Consider the following 20,100-nt stretch of genomic DNA (forward strand, 5'->3'; position numbering starts at 1 on the left):
GTGCATGTGCATGCGCATATGTGAAACGAGACGAGACAAATGTATTTCATCTCCGTCTAATCTGAGAAGATGCAGAAGAAAGTCGGGTGTCTATTGCACAGAAACAAAGAGCAGGATAAACGATACAAACACAATGTTAAAACACCCTCAGAGCAAAGTGTGTGTGTGTGTGTATATATATATATTATTTTTATATTATTATATTATAAGATATTATTATATATTTATATATTTATTAATTTATTTATATATACATATACATATATATATATATATACATACATATATATATATACATATACATACATATATATACACATATATATACATATACATACACATACATACATACATATACATACACATACATACATATATACATACATATATATACATATACATACATACATATATATACATATACATACATACATATATATACATATACATACATACATATATATATATATATATATATGTATGTATGAATGAAATTTTAATTATTTGTTTCTAGTAAATTTAAATTAATTATTTGTTTCTAGTAAAAATAACCAAAAACAAAAAAGAATAAAAAATTACTAAGCAAATTTTTCACATAATTGTGAAGATAAATTTATTAACTACACGGATGTATAATCAAACAAATGGTGACTGGTTTATCGGGCAGCATAATGGAATGTCATCCCGAGGGATCATTGTTGCCCAAGGCCGAAGGCCACGGGAAACAATGATCCCGAAACCAGTAACTATTTGTATATTATTACACTAACAAATTAGCACATCAAAGGCGTAGAGTTAATTTAAAGTGTGACATGAGCCATGGACTACAGTGAAATAAATTATTAAGAAATGGAGAGTATGACACAGTGTGAAATATGTGCCATCTGTGATCCTTGTCATTGACACATTAGTGGAACATGTATAGTTGTGTATATTATGCCTGAAGAAAGGCACATAAATATTTCTTATTAATAAATGTAAAGATTATAAATGGCACGACGCTCTGTCTAGATCTTATTTCTGCTTTTGTGTTTTTGCAGAATTTTTACACCTGCAGCCGGAGTTGACAGAAAATCTTTTCAGAGTAAACAAGGTCAACAAATTTCAAAATATCCACAAATTATTCCTCATTTTCCACAGTGATCCCTAAATTCTGGCAGCGATCAGCTCATTTTCAGCTTCATATTTTGTGTCGCTGCTTAAAATGCAGCGTGTCTTGGTGGCGTTGATGCGTTGTTCGTCACAAGATGTGCATTCACTGCTGCTTCCCGTCTTTCCGAAGCATCGCGGGTAGCTTTGCACGTTCGTTTGAGATGGAGGGATGTGGCAGAAGTCAATGTGTTCTTTAATGTGGACGTGCATGTCCAGCTCCCAGAGACAGAGGTGTGCAATGAGAAAAGGCTCTTGTCACTCTGCGTCACTGCTCCCTCCAAAATAAATGCTGCATTATTACCACTTGTGCAGCTCAAACAGATTCTCATAAATGTGAAATGAGACAGTGAGGGGAAGAGAGGGGAACAGACTGCCTCCAAATCTCAATGCATTCACTTTGTTCATTAGCAGCAGCATTTTTTAGCAACCTCATTTAGCATATTGAACATTTAGTTGTTTTTTGTTTTTTTGTTTTTTTACTGCAGAGTGTTTTTTATTTTATTTTCTAGACGGCCAGCAATGCTCCATTCAATGCTAACTGTGTGTGATGAACTGTGGCTGTCATTTTCAGAATGCCCAGGCCTGGTTAAAGTCCCATTTGAGGGTGTGTGTGTGTGTGTGTGTGTGTGTGTGTGTGTGTGTGTGTGTCTGTGTGTGTGTATACGTCCGCAGTTGAACAAATTTATTTTTCCTGCAGCTTAGTGGCTAATGCTGCCAAGACAAGAAAGTACCGGAAGCTTTCCAAGGAGGAAGCTCATAGGCTTGAAAGAGCTGTTGGACACGAGATCATAACAATCTGCTTGGATGTGACTCCAGACAGAAGTGGATCATTGAAATACATGAGGGCGTGTTGAAATGTTTGTAGGTTGTATGAAGGAGGAATGCCAGATTATCTCAACTGTTCTAATGAAAAACGACTATATCCCCCACCCATGACCCAAAGTACAGCTAATTACTTGGAGCACTTTGGATTCCCAAACAAGAAGTCAACCAGTCAATCACTGGCCACATTTTAGCTCTCCACTCAAGCGAAAACATCAGAAGTGCTTCATAAATCCTTTGATTCACTTGCCCAGGCTGCTCTTCGGGGCATCCTGTAGGATCCCCAACAAGCTGCTGGACATCACAGCTAGTCTATACACAGGTATAAAGCTTGGGCAGAATCTCTGACATCTTCTTAGTGAATACTGGTGTTCATCAGGGATGTGTTCTAGTTCCTACATACTATTCAGTGCTTGCATGGACTGGGTGTTGTGTAGGGTTGTAGAAACCAGTGCCGTAGGTGCCTTTACCACTATGAGGACTTTGAGGATGATGCTGCGATCTTTGGGGAATCAATGGACTCCCTGATTTCACCACCTGTGAAGCTGAGTGAAAGCTTTAAGTGTCTGGGTTTGAGATGGTCCTCGATCCAATCTTTCATTAATTTCCCGGACTCAGCCATCCACAGTGTATCTGCAGGTGGTGACAATCTCAAAATCACAGAAGGATTCATTTATCTTGGCAGTGACATTCAAGTCTCTAGGTGCTCAGCTTCTGAGATCAAGGGATGTCTGAGAAGAGCTTATGGAGTCAAAAGGCCGCTGGACAGAGTTGTGTGATAATGATACCTTTGCAGGAGAACACAGATCCAAGTGTTTAGGTGAATGCTAACCAGTGACCTAAAGTGACAACTGGATGACTTTAGTACAAGGTTTCTTTGAGTTATATTTCGGTTACCACTGGAATTCAAGATGTGAGGCTGGACTACTTGTCTTCCTGGATGCCATCCATGTCATGGTTGCCATCCAGCACTCAAAGCGATGTCATAGTGTAGTGGATGTGGCATGAGTGCAGGCTCCTTCACTTGACCTGACATATTTGGTTTTTCGTGCAAGGCACTGAAAGTTGGTGGTAGTGGGTATCTGTTAAACAAACTACATGGTGCCATAAAGACCAATCACTCAGAGAATCTGATGGTGGTCTTATTCCATCAGAACAACACCCCAGTTCACAAATCAGTAGTTGTGACTATGATTTTGAGTTGGTTGACCAGCGACAATACTTTTGACAATGCTACGAATTCCTTCCACTTCCAAACATGAAAAAAAATATTTGGCTAGGATGGCATACCATCCCTTTTTTTTTCCAAGAAAATTCAAATGCTGCAGCACCTTGAGAGGAAGATTTTGGAGTTAAAAAGGACCAAGATAAGAAATATCTTAAACACGACCTCATCCCTTAGTTGACCCTCGTATGCTACTGGTTTATATCCTGAATCTGTTAAATTGCTGATTTACAAGCATTCTGACAACAAATCCATCATGAAAACAATAGTAAGAACTGTTTAACTCACTCTGTCATGTTATTACTCCATACTGACGTATCCCATAATCCCTTGCGTGCGAGAGAGTCACTGCAGTCAACATATAGAGAATCAACACGATGACAGTTGTAAATGAATATTATACTACAAAAATGTTTTTTTTTATGCTTTTCATCACTGCATGATACCCTGAAAACATGCTAAAACAATTACAACAAATAATCCGTGTCTGCTACATTTAATCTGCGTGGAATTTAATAAACGCAAACCGAATTTCAGACAAATTATATATATTAGTCTGGAGCAAAGAGGACAAACAGTGTTGTAAAGAACAATAATCAAGACGTTAAAGAGCAAACTTCACTTTCCTCCAGAACGACATGATCAGGAAGAGATTGTAGCTCACCGCAGCTCCCACTGAAAATAACGGAGAGACAAGCTGTGATTCTCGCATGTTTACATAAAATAAACGCAATAACAACGTCTAAAAACCCAGAGAATATATTCACGAGAGTTTTAGGCACAATATAAAAATAGTTTTATGTTGCAATGTTAATGGTGTTGTCTGTGTGCAACGGTTAAAGTGCAGCATGATCAGAGTGTCTCGATGCAGTTCTCAATGTTACTGAGATCTCGCATCGCGGCGACCTCTCGGACGTTTTGTGGGAATTGAAATGTCAATAGGGCAAATTCTTTTTATATTTTACTATTACTATCATCCTTTATTGCCTCTCAGGTTTAGCTGCATTGTGCCAATTTGACAAAATAGGGCGAATTCTTTTTATATTTTCCTATTACTATCATCCTTTATTGCCTCTCAGGTTTAGCTGCATTGTGCCAATTTGACAAAATGATATAATGAGGGCACACAAACCCAAATGGTCTACACAAGACTTTAAAAATGTTCGTCTTAATTCCTAATTCCCCAGTTTAATCCTCACTGACTACAAAGTTCTGCACAAAATACATGAGCACATCACGCTTCCTGCACAAAAGGGAGCTGAAGGATTAGAGACACAGAAAAAGGGCATGTCTAATATTCTCCAAAGAAAGTTGTGTTCAAAGCTTTCAGTGACCAGCGGAAATAAGGCGGCTGCTGACGTCAAAGCAGTGACGCATTAACCCCATTATCTGGGAAAACCATGAATGAACAAACCAGCACGGTGGATGAGGATGAATGTGATTTTATAGTGGATTGTGCAGCCTTTGCAGAGTTGAGCATGAGTCCTTAGCACACTGCATGTTTCAGCTGGCTGTGAATTTACTTTGTGCATGACCAGACAATATTAGCTTCTGACACAAGGGAAATGTGTGATTCAGTGGGTAATTTTGCAAAGCTCATTTGCTGCAGTGTAGAAATACACACCAAAGACACACTGGATTCCCTTTACAAAGCAAGTGTTACTGTTTACTCAGCATAAACAACCACAGTACATGATCCAATTGCTTTGCACGGAATATTCTCTGAGCCATTATAACTGCTGTGCTAAAATATTTAGGTAGGCTGACGCACACACCTAGACCCAAACCCCAGTCCACAGTTTGGTAGTTACCACACAGAGCCACATGACCTGCCACGGTGGGTCAACAGAAAATCAAATGTGAAATGTACAAACATTCCTATTCCAACAAAAGTCACCTGAGCTTTTTCCCTTCATTTTATGAAAGGAACTCTTCTATTTTTAAATTTAGAAACCTCATCTCCAAGATAGAAACAGAAAAAAAAGAATCCTATTGGTTTAATGAACATAAAAGACACCACAAAGACATCTACTGAAAAAAATAACATTAAATGCAACCTGATTATTTCATAAATTGCACCAGCTAACCTAAAATCAATTAGTAATTTTTAAAAGTGGCCAGACAATTCACGTTTTTTTAATTATTATTATTATTATTATTTATTTAATGTCAAATACTTAGTATCTTTGATTACTGTTAAGGTTTTAAGGCATATTAAATGAAAAAAACTTGCACACATTACTGTGTATGTCAAATTTTGGTAGGTTTAGACATCATTTTAGATTCAACGCATAAAAACTGAAGGTTTTTGTTCGTAAGATTAAATTAGACTAAAACAGTGCTGTACAGCTGATTTTGAGACAAGCAGGTGAGTGATAAAGATTCTTCAGTGATTTTTAATACATTTATTCAGGTCCGCTCAGGGCGTTACAGCATTCACGGCACCACAAAACTGCCTTAGGTCCTGGATGGCAACTGCCCAAGCAGGATCAGGATCATGCAGGATCCTGTCCAGACGCGCCACATAACTAAAATGTCATAGGTGATATTCCCTCATGATGAAAGTGGTATTTCTCATCCAACTCTCTCAAAGTGACCACTTCGTTTGACAAAAAGTCATTCTAGTGGTATCCAAGGAGACTCTGCATTCCAAATGAATGGGAGTTTTTGATTTATTTACTTGTGAAAATCAGGCATAATTTGGCAGAAAATGTAACTTTTTCAAAAGACAAATGGAAAAATATAATTATTTACTGGTTCAGTTTTGTCAATACACCCTTTATTATGGCTGTCCAACCATTTGAGACATCCTGGAACTACCAAGCCTATTTTATAGCTAATCTGATGCAAAGACATGAAATTGGCTTTTTTGACAGACCCCTCGCTTATGAAAGGCTGTTGTCAAAATTATCTGTCAGGTTGTGCCAATGAAAACAAGTGAAAACGGTATCGTATATTTGACCTGGAAACATGCTGGTACCATCAAACTAAAGTTACAAGGGGGTACAAAGAGCTCCTTAACTAGAGCCGTATTTTGATTGGGCCAAGAGACTAATCATCTTGGGCTCTAGATAACACTAACATTTTTCACTATTTTATGGACTTTGAATAATTGATGAAATAATCAATCGATGAATCGATTATGAAAATAATCCTTAGTTGCAGCCATAATCATCTATATGATGTCTGGTCTGACACACTGGTCATCTCTTTGCAAATGTGCCGTTGGATAGAAAAAGGTGCCGCAAAGACATTCTCATCATATATCTTTCAAGCCACAAGGCTACTTTAATTAGCACAAATTTAAACACATTTTAATGGACTGAGCACAAACTATTCCCCTTGAAGGTACAGTATGCTGTCAAACTGCAATCAAAACTGAACTAGTTTGCGAGACATAAAAATAATGTCATTGTGATTAAGCAAGCAGTCCCTCTGCCTTCAGGACACCTTTGATAGTTAATACCAGGCAATAGTTACACAAAGTAAATTCACACTACGGGTATTGTTATGACTCTACATACACAGTATACATGCATACCGCGCGTATCAATTCGTTAGCGTTGGGCAGAATGCTTTTGGATCCTGTAATGATTAAGCTGCTTTTGAGAAAGTGACTCACATTCAATTACATCAGTTAGCACATTAAAATTTGAAGCTTTAAGCATAAATAATGACCAGTTATAAAAAAGTTTTATGTCCTACCCTACAATAAATCTCATTAAAGGCTTATTATTGAACTTAAATAGTAAATTAAAGTATTTAAGGTTGAACTCATTTAGTCAGGTTTCAGCGTCTTCAAATACACCTATAATGGGAACGCAACACACATCAGCTCCTTACTCTGTCATGTGATGATGAATTGTAATATCTAATTCTAACGGGTGTGCCAACAACACAGAAGAGTGCTGATCCATTTTAATCGCATTTCATGCAAACTGAGATGAACTTGAGATGAACTGGATTGGAGTCACTGATGAAGTGCACAAGCTTTCTTTGCTATCTAATGATGAAATGTGACAGAGGAAAAGCAGAACTAAAAACTAAAGGGGTCCTCAGAGAGACCATATGTCAGCTAACTGAATAATCCTGGAATTTTGCGTCAGGATTCACAATATAACTGCAAGATTGTCACCATAATTACTAAAATATCATAACTTCTTTAATGTCACAGCTGTCTGATCGTGTATGTCAATGGAACAGATTTGGATATTTTTTCAATTTGAATGTAAATTTTTTTATTTGAGATTGATGAAACCATCAATATTAGCGTATTTATTTTTGGCACACTGGTGAAACTGTTATGATTGGGGATTTAAACCAGAATTTATTCCCCAAATGATTCATTACAAGTACAGTTGTTGTTTTAAAATATCCCGTTTTGTATTCCACTTTAAAATTCTTGTTCCCTTAAAACTAACTGAAATGTCAGTTAATAATGTTCCATATATGGCTGTGTAAGATAATATATCTTTAGGATGTAAAAATTTGTTGAAATAGTCTATATTTCGGTCTATAACTAATGCTTGAGTTAACAAGCTATACACTATGTTCAGCAAGTTGCTTAGCCTAACTTAAACTACAACTATTTCCAGTATTATTTCTCTTTACATGTTTGCTTGTCCATCAAACATGGATGAAGTTGATATCAAAGAAAAACATTTATAAAGGTACATACACAATATCTCCTCTCTGTTGATATAGTCCATATTTTACTGTAGTCTATCACTAATGCTGCAGTTAACAAGCTAGGCTATGCTAGGTACGTTTTTTAGCCTAACTGTGGCTAGCTAATTCCTACATACGTTAGCTTGTCCATCAAATATGGATTAAATTGATATCTAAGACCAACATTTATCATGAACACAGCATAACATTAAAAACTCTGGTTGGAAAGAGATCACGCAAAGTTCAAAACACTCATGATAGCACAATGTTTTTTTTTTTTTTTTCATTCTTTTTGCTTGGATCCCAATCAAGACCACAATCACCACAATCACATTACCATTATATCAACCTGACTAATTCTGTAACCTGACTAAACCAAACTGATTAAGTCAATGACCATACTAAATGAAAACTAAAATTTTAAAAAGGAACAAATGGTCAGACAAATGAGCAAAAAGGTTGTGTATACTGCTGTGGATGTTGTGAAATGTCAGAGTCTGCTGGTTGTTGGAAACACTGTCAGAAACTTAGGATAGAGAACAGATCTTGAACTTAATTTACTCAAAGACCTTGAGTTCCTGATTGTGCAAATTAAATTTTTGTTGTTGCTGTTGTTTATTTTTCTTGAAATGGCTATAAATACCAGTTTTGATCTTTGACCACAATGAAATGGCCTCTGAGGCTATAGAGCAGATTTTGGTCATTGCTTGCTCAGAGGCCCCAGGTTTATGTTTGCTTCAGTTTGACACTCTTTTTCAAAATGAGCGGAAATACCTGTTTTGGCCTTTGACCCAGATCAAATGACTCCTCGCTGTCACTGACTGGGGTTCAGAGGGTCAAACCTTCACAACACTGATGAATGATCCAGAGCACGAGTCAATCTGTTTGCCTCACCATGTCAGCACAAAGGTTCCAAAAACATACTGCAGAGGGACCCAATCTCCAGCGATGCCGCATCCTAAAGACGGAACGTAGACGGGCGCACACCGTGTTTAAGAATAAAATACAGTATGGTCATAATTCTTCAATAACAAGTTTTAACTTTTAAAATAATTACGTCATTGTATTTGAATACTGATTGGTAATAAAAACCAATCAGTATTCAAATACAATGACAATATCAACAAATAAAACAAGTTTAATGGTACAGGGAAACGTTTTGAAATGCTAATGCTTTCACTGCTTGTACTTCATCAAAAAACCCACATCTGTGACTGATTTTATCAATGCTTGTCTTAGTTCAGGGTTTTAAACATGCTGTGGTTCAACCCCTTCTTAAAAAAAACCTCACCTGGACTCATCAGTTTTATCCAATTTTAGACCTGTGTCTCATCTGCCATTTCTGTCTAAGGTTTTAGAAAAGGTTGTGTTTATACAGTTACAGTCATTTTTAGAAGACAATCACATCCTTGAAAAATTCCAATCTGGGTTTAGATAGCGACACAGGACTGAGTCGGCACTTTTAAAAGTTCATAACGACATTACTTTGTCGGTGGATGCAGGGAATCCTGCTGTGCTGGTTCTGTTGGACCTCACAGCAGCCTTTGATACTGGGGATCACACAGTACTTGTTTCCTGGGTTTAAGGATGTAGCAAAATTATCTGGAACCACAATGAACATCAGCTTTGCCCAACTGACGTCCACATAGCTCCCACAGAGTCTGGCGGACCTCTGCGTTGGTCAACTTTAATCAACTTTTCACTCTCCGTTGGTAAACACCGAACTACAGTAATCGTCAGAGTGTCAACATAAAGGTTAGAAGGAAACTAAACTTCACGTTTTGATTTTTTTTTGGTTGATAATGAGATTGTTTTAAAGCTGCACTTTGTCCTAAAAACCATTCTAATGTCCATTAGTTTCCTCTTTAAGTGTGTTCCTGCATAGATACTGCGGAAAGACCAAAAGAAAGTCACCATCACAAAGGAGGGTTAATAATCTAAGGAAAAATGTGGTAATATTACTGCTATATATGTCACAGACATACAGCGATCCGATACAGCAGTCTGGTACAGCGGTCCAGTGGAAAAGTCAAGTACAACATCTGCATCCATCGTGGTGAAGAAAGAGCAAAGGCAGAAGGCAAGAGTCTTGATTTAACAGAAGATTTCTGCTCCTATCCTCACTGATGGCCATCAACTTTGGCTAATGACCCAAAGTACGTCACAGATACAAGAGACATAGAGAGGATTTCTCCATTAGGTATCTGGGCTTACATTCATGGACAAGGGTGAGAAGCATGAGAGAAAAACGTAGAGCTGTTGCTTCTTTGCATCGAAATCATCTGGTGAGGTTGCTCCCTGGTTATCTTCATAGAGAGGTCTTTCAGGCACATCCAACTGGGAGAAGACCCCAGGAATGATGCAGGAAATGCTGGGCGGGGGGGGGGGGGGGGGGGTATATTTACTAGCTGGCTTGGGAACATCTCATGATCCACCAGGAAATGTTAGAGGACTTGGGCAAGAACAGGAAACTATGGATTTAGCTGGTTAGTCTGTTGCCACCATGACCCAGATGAGTGGCAGAAAAATGAATGAATGAATAAATGAAGCCAAGCTGACCAATCACAGGAGTCAAAACTGACTGATGTCACCAACACCGCCATGCAGTTTCATCCCTATATCGCTTTGAAAATTAATAAATATCCAATGAATTTTTATAACTGTGACTGTAATAGACTGGCATCCTGTCCATGGTGTATCCTGCCTCATGCCCTGTGACTGCTGGGATAGGTTCCATTGATGGATGGATGGATGGACGGACGGACGGACGGACGCATGGTAACTGTGACATTTAGTAATGAAGGACAGTGTGCTTACAATGAAATCACAATGTTGGCAGGGATTTTTTTTTTTTTTTACATTTCCCTCTGCAATACTTGAAATGGCCAAACTGGGTCACATTCATTTCATTCATAGTTCCACAGCATCTACAAAAACCAGGGCAGTCAAAGCCCATTGAGCATTTAAAAGATCACTTACCCCCTCAAACTCAACAGCACTCTGCACAACCATCATAGAATACTGCTGGAGGAGTGTGGCTATCCAAAAGTGATTCAGTGCAATTTGGATTCTTTGAGCAACAATCCAACACATCATAAAACAACATGTAACTGAACATGACTGGATTCAGTTCGGCTTGATTCCATTTTGAAAGCATGCAAAAACAATGCAAGCTCAACATATAGACATTAAAAAGTCACAAAAATTTATTTGCAAATGGAATCTAATGACTATACAGCAGCTGGAACAGGAATGTTTTTCTTGAAGGAAAAACAGCTGCATGAATTTCTCAGCAGTATCTTATCTCAATTGTCACACGTTTGAAGCAGTTTGGGCGCCAACAGCCAGGCGCTGCTTGGCTAATGTCTCTTATGTCATTGCATGTTGTAAATTCATGGAGACATCAGGGGAGAAAAATAATTTAGTCATTGATAAAGCAAGACCTGTACCATATGATTTAAAACAAAAGCAACTCGAATGTATAGAGCGTTTGCTGATTAACAACTGTCACTGTTTCTACGGCGCCCTCTGATGGTCACAGTGGAAATGGAATGTGTGCCACTAGTCCATTTAGTTGGCTAACTGGAGTCTTAACAGTGAGCCATTGACAGATGCAACCCAAGCAAGAACAGAAAAAACATACAAAGGAAGGAAAACTCAAGATCTGTGACCAGCCTTACAAAATCATACCCCCTGCTATACTACTGCAGTTCTCTCCATGTGTCAGTGATAGTAAATCATTTTTGATTAAACACTTGAATGAACAAACTGCTTAACTTCTGTACATTTAACTGACAAATACGATGTATTGAAGAGAAACAGCAAAAGCCTAATTATTTATCTTACCAGAATTACTTTCCTCCATGCACATATTCATATGGTGTGCTACCGTTGTGTGATGTTCCATTGAAATCCGTAAAGAGGTTGAGGAATAGCTGCACTTATGAAGTCAATATCATACAGTAAGATGTAGAAATGAAATACAAAAGTCCAATTATCTACTCTTGAAGACATCAAACCAGATTTTTCCCCCCATGCATATCTTTATATGATGTGCTAGGACTGGGGATGGGTATTAATAAGATTTTATTGATATTGATACCATTATCGATTCTGCTTATCGATCCTATTCCTTATCGATTCCCTTATCAATACCTCCTGTGAATGTTCTGTGTACTACAAGTAGGCTTTACAGGTTTTCTATGTCAGCAACATTTTGAGTCTTAAAGTAAATAAATATGAAATTAGTCACTGGATCCTTGATCTCTGGACATAAATAGAAATAAATAAACTGTAGTTTTTGTCAAAAGCATTTCCTTTTAGACATTAATGGCATGAAAGTCTCTCCATACATCTGAGATGAACTCAGACGGCTGCTGGAGTCTGCAGGTCTACAGTCAAACAGTCTTGGGCTGCTGCATATCAGCGCAGGACGTCGCATTTTGGGAGGAAAAAAAACTTTTTGATCGACTGCAGTTTATTGGTTGTATTACAACGTTTGGAAAGAGGTGTAATTTGATTTAAACTGCGATTCACTTTGAAGTTATTAATTCTGAGTGGACTCTATCTTTCTAACTTGACTCAGTAGAGAGCAGCGCAGAGTTTGGAGCAACGGAACGGAGGACGATTCTCATTTCTTTCTCGCAACAAGACAGGAGTCCCAGTTAGTCACTTTAATCCTCACAAAAGTGACTCATGATTGACATATTTTAATGGCTTTGAGAGGGGATAAGAAGCAGAGTTGCCACAAAGCAAAGAACCGACGAAGCAGCGGATCAGAGCACTGCTTCATTGCACCAGGCTGCTGTCCTCCTGTGTTCCAGAGTCATTAAATGCACCAGACCAGCTAGAACCGAACCACGGGTTCCTGGACAGTCACCTCTGCGCTTCCTCTCGCTGGCTTTATTTCTTTTGACACCTTGATCCAACTTTTAACTACGTGTTCGTCCATTATTGTCTGCAAAAATCGCTCTTTTGTGCATGCTGCCATTCTGCGTTCCTGGACAGTCGTCTCTGCGCTTTTTCTCGATGGCTTCCTTTCCATCCACGGCTTTGCTGGCTTTATTTCTTCCGCACCTATAAACACACAGTCATTCTCACACCATGATCCAACTTTTTAACTTCATTGGTTCAAAGCAGATCTGCGCCGCAGAAATGGTTGATTACAAACCCGCTGCAGGGTCTGTAATCAACGTAGAGAAATTATCATTTCCCAACAAATACCCTCAAAACAACGGCTGCTCTGAAGGACCGACAATGGAATCGTTAAACAAAAAGGCTATCGATGTCAGTGGATCAAAGCATTTCTTAACGATACCCGAAAGCAAACGGTTCTCGATACCCAACCCTATCTAGGACATGACACGTTAAGAGGAGTTGCACTTACAAGTCTCATGAGCAGGTGGACAGAATGACTGCTCTATACCCCTTAGATTTTTGTTTGAAGGGAATATTTTAAAAAGGACAACAAAGCATGACTTTCCAGCTTCAAGTCAGCTGTCAGCTACATTTTCACACCCATAACTGAATGTATACAAAGAGGATTTACAGTAAGATCTTTAAAACTTACAAAAACCTTCCTATATTGTCACCTGTCATGACACCTCCTGCCCACTGTGAAAACTCCTCAACTGTCGAGTCAAGCAAATGTGCAGGAAGCACACCCTATGATCAAATCAAGTACAAACCCCAGCTTCAGCTGCCAGCTGCAAAGTTTATTTATAGTATTTTTCCGAGCAAATTCCGAGGAAATTCACCAAAGCTGAATGGAGCCCATCAGAGATAAAGTTGACACACTAAAAGCAGGAACGCTGCTCAAATCCAAGCAGATAAAAGGCAGCATTAAAATTCCTCACAGAAATGCGACACCTAACTGGAAAAATCATCATGACTGTAATCAGAGTGTTTGCATGTTACTTAGTGAGGGTGCCTGCATTTGTGTGTGCTGGCATGTGCAATGTGGGTTTGCAGAAATGCAGGTCTTGTCATGTCCGATGCTCCTGTAGGCGGATGCAAACAAAACCGAAAATGTTGCCAAATGCATCGTACCTGCTGGAAATGTGGAATGTGAGGCTCCCTCCTGTGAAGCTGGAGCTGCTTGTCTATGTTGTCCTTCAGGTACTGACACACACGTCGCTTCTGATCTGCTGAATAGGCTTCCAGACTGAGCAGGCAGTCACACTTCTAGAAAGAAAGAGAGAGAAAGAGAGAGAGAGAGAGAGAGAGGAGAAAGAGGGGTGGAGGAAGAAAGAACAGCCGGCAGGTGAAACGTCGACTATCACAGCAAACAAGTGTCCTCTGTTCATGAGTGTTTAAGCTTCAAAAGAAGAATGATTTCCATAGAAGATGAATCAAAAGTCAAAAGTCAAAGTGTACTTTACTGTCAAAAATCTATGTAACAGGATTAGCACAGAAGATTGAAATTGCATTTGACCAGTCTCCAATGTGCAGTTAAAATTAACATATAGATAAGACATTGACAATAAACACACACACACACAATGTGCAATAAAAACTAACATACTGATACATGAATTTACATTTCTCTTTCTGACACATTTCACTCACAGCCACACACACACACACGTGCAGTAAAAAAGACTAACATACTGATATAAACATGTACAATAAATATACACACACACACACACACAAAATCACACAGCAGCAGAAGTACAATCAGTGGACATACAGGTTATGTGCAATAATGTAGATGCAGTATGTAAGGTGCGAAGAGTAAAGTGCAAGTGACATGGTGAAATGAAGTGTTCATTGAATGTTCTTCAGTGTCTTTGAAATGTTCATGTAGTTTTCTTCAGTGTGTTGATGAGTCTGATGGCTTGTGGAAAGAAGCTGTTTCCCAGTCTGCTTGTGTGGTACCGCATGCTGCGGTAGCGCTTCCCTGATGGTAGTAGGGAGAACAGTTTGTGTGCTGGGTGAGTGGGGTCTTTGATGATGTTCATTGCTCTCTTGGAACAGTGCGAAGTGTACAGGTCCTGAATGGCTGGTAGGGGTGATCTGATGATCTTTTCTGCAGTCCTCACCACCCTCTGTAGTGCCTTCTTGTCTGCAGCTAAACAGCTGCTGTGCCAGACAGAGAGGCTGCTGGTCAGGATGCTCTCAATGGCACCCCTGTAGAAGGTGGTGAGTGCAGATGTGGGGAGGTCAGCTCTTCTCATCCTCCGCAGGATAAAAACCAAAACAAGAGGCTTTTGAAAGTTGCCTAAAATCCTTGGTGAATAAAACCTGAAGGAGAGGATGTCAAACTAGCAGCCTAAAGCTGTGGCCCCACCGAATAATAAGCCATGAATAATGAGCCACCCATGGGTGTGTCAGTGATTATTCAAAGAATGATCCACGTATTAAGCCGTGATGTATTCTTTACTAAGGTGCCTCTATGTGCCTCTCTGCACCTCACATGTGCCAGGTATCAGCCTCTAGTGAGCCACGACTGACCTGTCATTTGAGCCCCATCCAGCCTTGAATGGCTCACACTTTGTTGCATATGATCCACGTTAAGCCACATATGATCCATGTAGCGCCATGTATGGCGACGTTGGTGCACGTTTAGGCATGGGTTTGGTCCAAACCTCCAGCCGTCCCACACTTGGTCCCTTTAAAGTGTGGGTTTCCAATTCACAACATCCATTCAAGATGTTGCCACATTTTTTAAACGCAGTCCAAAAATAGATGCTCCAGTACAGTCCGGCTGGTGTGCACATCCGTGCGCCAGGCTGCTGTACACCTGTGTTCCAGAGTCATTAAATTCACCAGATGAGCTAGAACCAAACCACGGGTTCCTGGATAGCCACCTCCACACTTCTTCTCACTGACTTTATTTCTTTTGACACCTTGATCCAACTTTTAACTTTGTCCGTTAATGTCTGCAAAATCGCTCTTTTGTGCGCGCTGCCCTTCTGCATTCCTGGACAGTCGCCTCTGCGCTTCTTCTTGCTGCCTTCCTTTCCATCTGCGGCTTCACTGGCTTTATTTATTCCGCGGCTTTAAACACACAGTCATTCTCACACAGGAGTCCAACTTTTAACTTTGTTTCCGTCTGTTATTGACTGCAAAATCACTCTTTTGCAAGCTGGCATTATGCCTAAATGTTTGTTTTGAGCTCAAGTCATTGCGTCAGTGCGCACACACAGCGGAGCTCCTCTGATCCATTCACAAGATATTAAATCTATCATAGACATACTTTTACAGCTGATTATATAGAAGAAATGAACATGCAACTGTTTTACCAAACTATTACAATAAAAACATTACAAATAATTAAGCTGTTTCAAATATGTTCTGCATCTCAGTGTATGAGAGAGAGAGACAGGAAAAAAAAAAGGGGACCAGATCAAACAGTCCTCTGCGATTCCAGAAGTGATTAGAGGTGTTTTCAACATCCGAGCTCTGGCAGAAAATGATTAAACCGCTACAAAAATATTTTTTATGTACAGCGTCCAGTGCACAAAGCAGGTGGAATTGTAGTGTGCGAGAGGGTGGAGCCTGTCAAAAATAGTCTCTCTGGTCCTTGTAGATGCCAGGCGCTCAGATAATGGGCTTTAACAAGCCTCGTTCTCACCATGCACATGCCTCTAAAATCCTTGTTTGTCCTCATAGTAACTTGTACACAAACTGCCCCACAATGTTGTTGCTAAATTTTGAACTTCTTGAAATTAGCGCCATGCTCAGAGATGAGCCTCGTTAGCCAAATATTCTGCCTCTCAGAGCCACTATTCTCCCGCAATTGTTGAATACCTCCTCTCGTACCAAAACAAAAAAAGAACCATGCTGTGTGGCTCATTATTCACTGTTCATTATTTGGTGGGACCAGGGCTTAAGGTCCAAATGTGGCCACAGGCCAGTAAATGTCCGTGAGGAATGGATACTGACCAGGACTTTGCAGGTGATGCTGTGACCACTGTTGAATCAACTGATGACCTGACTGCAACACTTAACAATTGTTCTGTATCAAAACTAAGATCTAGTCTTTCAGTGACTTTGAGGACTTGTCATCAGACATGTATTGTGTGGGAAGCATGGTGGCTTAAGTGGTTAGCACTGCTGCTTCACAGCAAGAAGGTCATGGGATCTATTCCCACCTGTGACCTTTCTGTGTGGAGTTTGCATGTTCCGCCCGTGTGCTCCGGCTTCCTCCCACATCTAAAGACATGGAGGTTAGGTGAGTTGGAATTTTTCTAATTGTCCAGGTCTCCCTTGTAAAAGAGATCTCGATCTCCATGGGACTAACTAACTGGTTAAATAAAGGTAAGAGTATGTGGTTAAAGCACCAAACTTCTCAAAGCATTCACTTGTCTTAGTGATGACGTTCATGTCTCTGGGTCCTCAGCCTTTGAAATCAAGAGACACCTGTCCTGCATCGTGTCCATATAGGATTATTTCTAGCAGAAAAGTGCTAAGAGATTGCTCAAAAATGTTTCATCCCAGAGGTTTCAGCATTTTCAGTGAGGGACAAAAAAAAAGCCTACGCATGGGTTCTATGACAACAACAAAGAGCTAATGACTAGCTTGTGATGTATGTCATAAAAAGTACTCACCCTCTGCATGAACATAGTATCAGTATTTTGTCTCTATTGTGACAGATTTTGAATGACAAATTAACTGTGTAGACAAAAACAGTAAAAGTAAACCTCTCCTCCCATTTGCCTGAATAGTCACAGCCTCATCTTATTGAAAAGTTAACAGATTTTCAGATTAAAAGCACTTTTTTCTAGAGATGGCTACATTCATTCTGTTGTCATTTGTTGTCAACACATATAGGAAAAAAATCTATCCAGAATGCATTGCTTTGTCAATATCCTTTATTTTTTCAGTTAGCCGAATTTCTGATCCCATTGTTTGCAATATTTGATGTCCACATCCTATTTTTACGTTTCTGTGACAAACCCACACAAGTTTATCCAGCTTTGCAAGAGTGTGACCATGAAGGCTTGGAGAGGAAGCAAATTCGGGTTAGTAATCTCAACAGGACAACTGTGGTGTGGACACAGGACTTTGGAGCAGGTAACTACCTGTTGGTGATGTCTATGCTTACCAGCTGATTAACTGTGGTTGGACAAATGAAAGAGTCAAAGAACCCAAAGGTGATGATGGCAAACCGATGCTTAATGACCGTCATGTGGAACTTGTGAAAATTTGAAATATTGACACATATAAAGCCCTATGAACCCTGAAGCAACTTCGGACCACATGACAATATTCTCCATAACTGCTGGATGCTGCTTAAGGAGAAGTAAAATCAGGGGGGATGTGATTGCGCTGCAAGGTATGTATTTATAAGTTATTATGGAGCCATTTGGAAGGTACTCAGAAGAAGGGCTAACTGTACATCTCTTCAAAATAAGGCAAATAATAATAATAATATGCACCCTATGGTGGTGCAGATGTGAGCTTATGCAGTAGGGAGAATTGAAAAATTATCTTGGCACAGAGAAAAGAACAAAAAAAAAAAGCTATATAAGCACAGGGTCTTATGCAGTTATGAGGTCCCTGGACAGAAGTGTTTGATGATGCTGATACTGTTGCAGGAGAACAAAGATCCAAGTTGATTCAACGTCCAAGTTAGAACCTAGTGTTTCTTTCCTGCCATCCTGAATGAATGTGAGAGTTGGACGCCAGTCAGTGACGTAATACTAAGACTAAAGACCTACACGTCTTTAGTAGGAAGTATCTTTGGAAGATCCTTAAGTACCGCTGCAATGACTGGGTGAAACAAGCAGTTCGTTAGGGAGACTCAGATGAGGAGTATTATTTGCGCAGTGAGGGAACGTCAGCTATGACATTTAGGTCATATAATGGATGTTCCTGAGCATGATCCAACATACATAGTTCTACCCAACCCCAACCAACACCCAGTCCAGGTAGGCATTGACATATCCCCAACAAACACCAGAATTCCCTCATAAGAATTCAATACCAAGGCCTGACACGTCTCTCCATTTGGGGACTGTAGGTGGTCTTCCAGCCTGCAGATTACACTTTTTTGAGGGTTGGTGGCGGGATTGGCACTTTCAAAGCTCTATCCCGGAAAACTGAATCTCTTGTTTCTGCACGTTTTTTTTGTTGTTGTTGTTGTTGTTGTGGTCCTATAAACCTCTTACAATTCTACATCCATTCTCTTAAAAATGTTTATGTTACAAAATACTAAAACATTCAGCAGTTATTGGTTAACATTGAGACGTTCATGACAAAAGCGCCAATGCTTTGTGATTTTCAGCAAAAATCCAAGTAGAAAATAATAATTTTGTTGACTAAATAGGAGTTTCAAGCATTTTACTTTTTTTATGAATGTGTTATTTTGTGCCCTCAGCATGAGTGTGTGCCCATGACACAAGAACAGGAAGGAAGCAAGGTGTATACAAGTGCACATGCATGTGTTACACAGTCCAGGCTTTATGCAGCACAATAAAACACACACATTGTCCACTATTTGACACTTCCCCTCATTGGACAAGTTGTTTACTTAGTGTGTCTAATCCCCTTCCTTTTGCAAATGCCTAACATTCACCCGCCATGTGATCATTTTCATGATATCACAAAATGTACTGCAGTGCAGCCATGTGGAGAGCAAAACATCAATGTAAGTGAAATTAGATAATGAGCAGCAATCACTTTAGGCAGAATATGATACAATAACAAGATTATTACAGATCAGCAGCAATATAACACCCCTTGCAGAGTACAAATCAATACAGCCCTGCGAGGAAGTGCATGAGAATGAGGATCTGAAAACACCAAGGTTAATTCTATGCACAACTTGACGAAATAGCTTTCATTCAACAGGACAGATTGTAAATCTGCCTGGGCTGAATCTGCAGGACATCCTGTGTTTCATCTCACTGATATCCATCTTAAAAAACATTAACGGTACAATGTAGACATTTATTTTTGTCAAGATTCCCGGAATGTACTTCGATTTGTTTTTAAATCAGTGACATAACACATGAAACTCCTTTATGTGGATTTTTACATGAAAGTCTAATTTAGAAACCATTTCCCAGTAGACCATAAAAATGAAGAAGAACAGATGGGAGTACAGACCCCATACAGCTGACATCATTAGATCACATGATCTCCATCATGGAGGGCAAGAAAGGTTCATTTTATTTTTCATTTTTTAACCCTGTGTGTGTATGTGTGTGTTAAATAGGGTAAGGCATGATTAGCAGTCCAGCTGTTATTCTGACTAGTTTATTGTTGAACCTGCATGTGGACAC

The 20,100-nt window shown here is 39.4% G+C and overlaps 1 protein-coding gene across 6 annotated transcripts in view; it reads right to left on the reverse strand.

The window, feature by feature from the left end:
• rgs3a (regulator of G protein signaling 3a) overlaps positions 1-20,100 on the reverse strand; it is a 288,184-nt gene that overhangs the window by 93,702 nt on the left and 174,382 nt on the right. For 5 of the 6 annotated variants that reach the window (XM_034192750.1, XM_034192751.1, XM_034192753.1 and 2 more), the window contains one exon: positions 13,916-14,050. The exons of the other annotated variant lie outside the window; for it this stretch is intronic. In XM_034192750.1, the coding sequence (XP_034048641.1) occupies positions 13,916-14,050 (135 nt within the window). The remainder of the gene's footprint in view (positions 1-13,915; positions 14,051-20,100) is intronic. 6 annotated transcript variants of the gene reach the window in all.

This window comes from Thalassophryne amazonica, chromosome 17 (genome assembly GCF_902500255.1).
Source record: "Thalassophryne amazonica chromosome 17, fThaAma1.1, whole genome shotgun sequence".
NCBI classification, from domain to species: Eukaryota; Metazoa; Chordata; class Actinopteri; order Batrachoidiformes; family Batrachoididae; genus Thalassophryne; species Thalassophryne amazonica.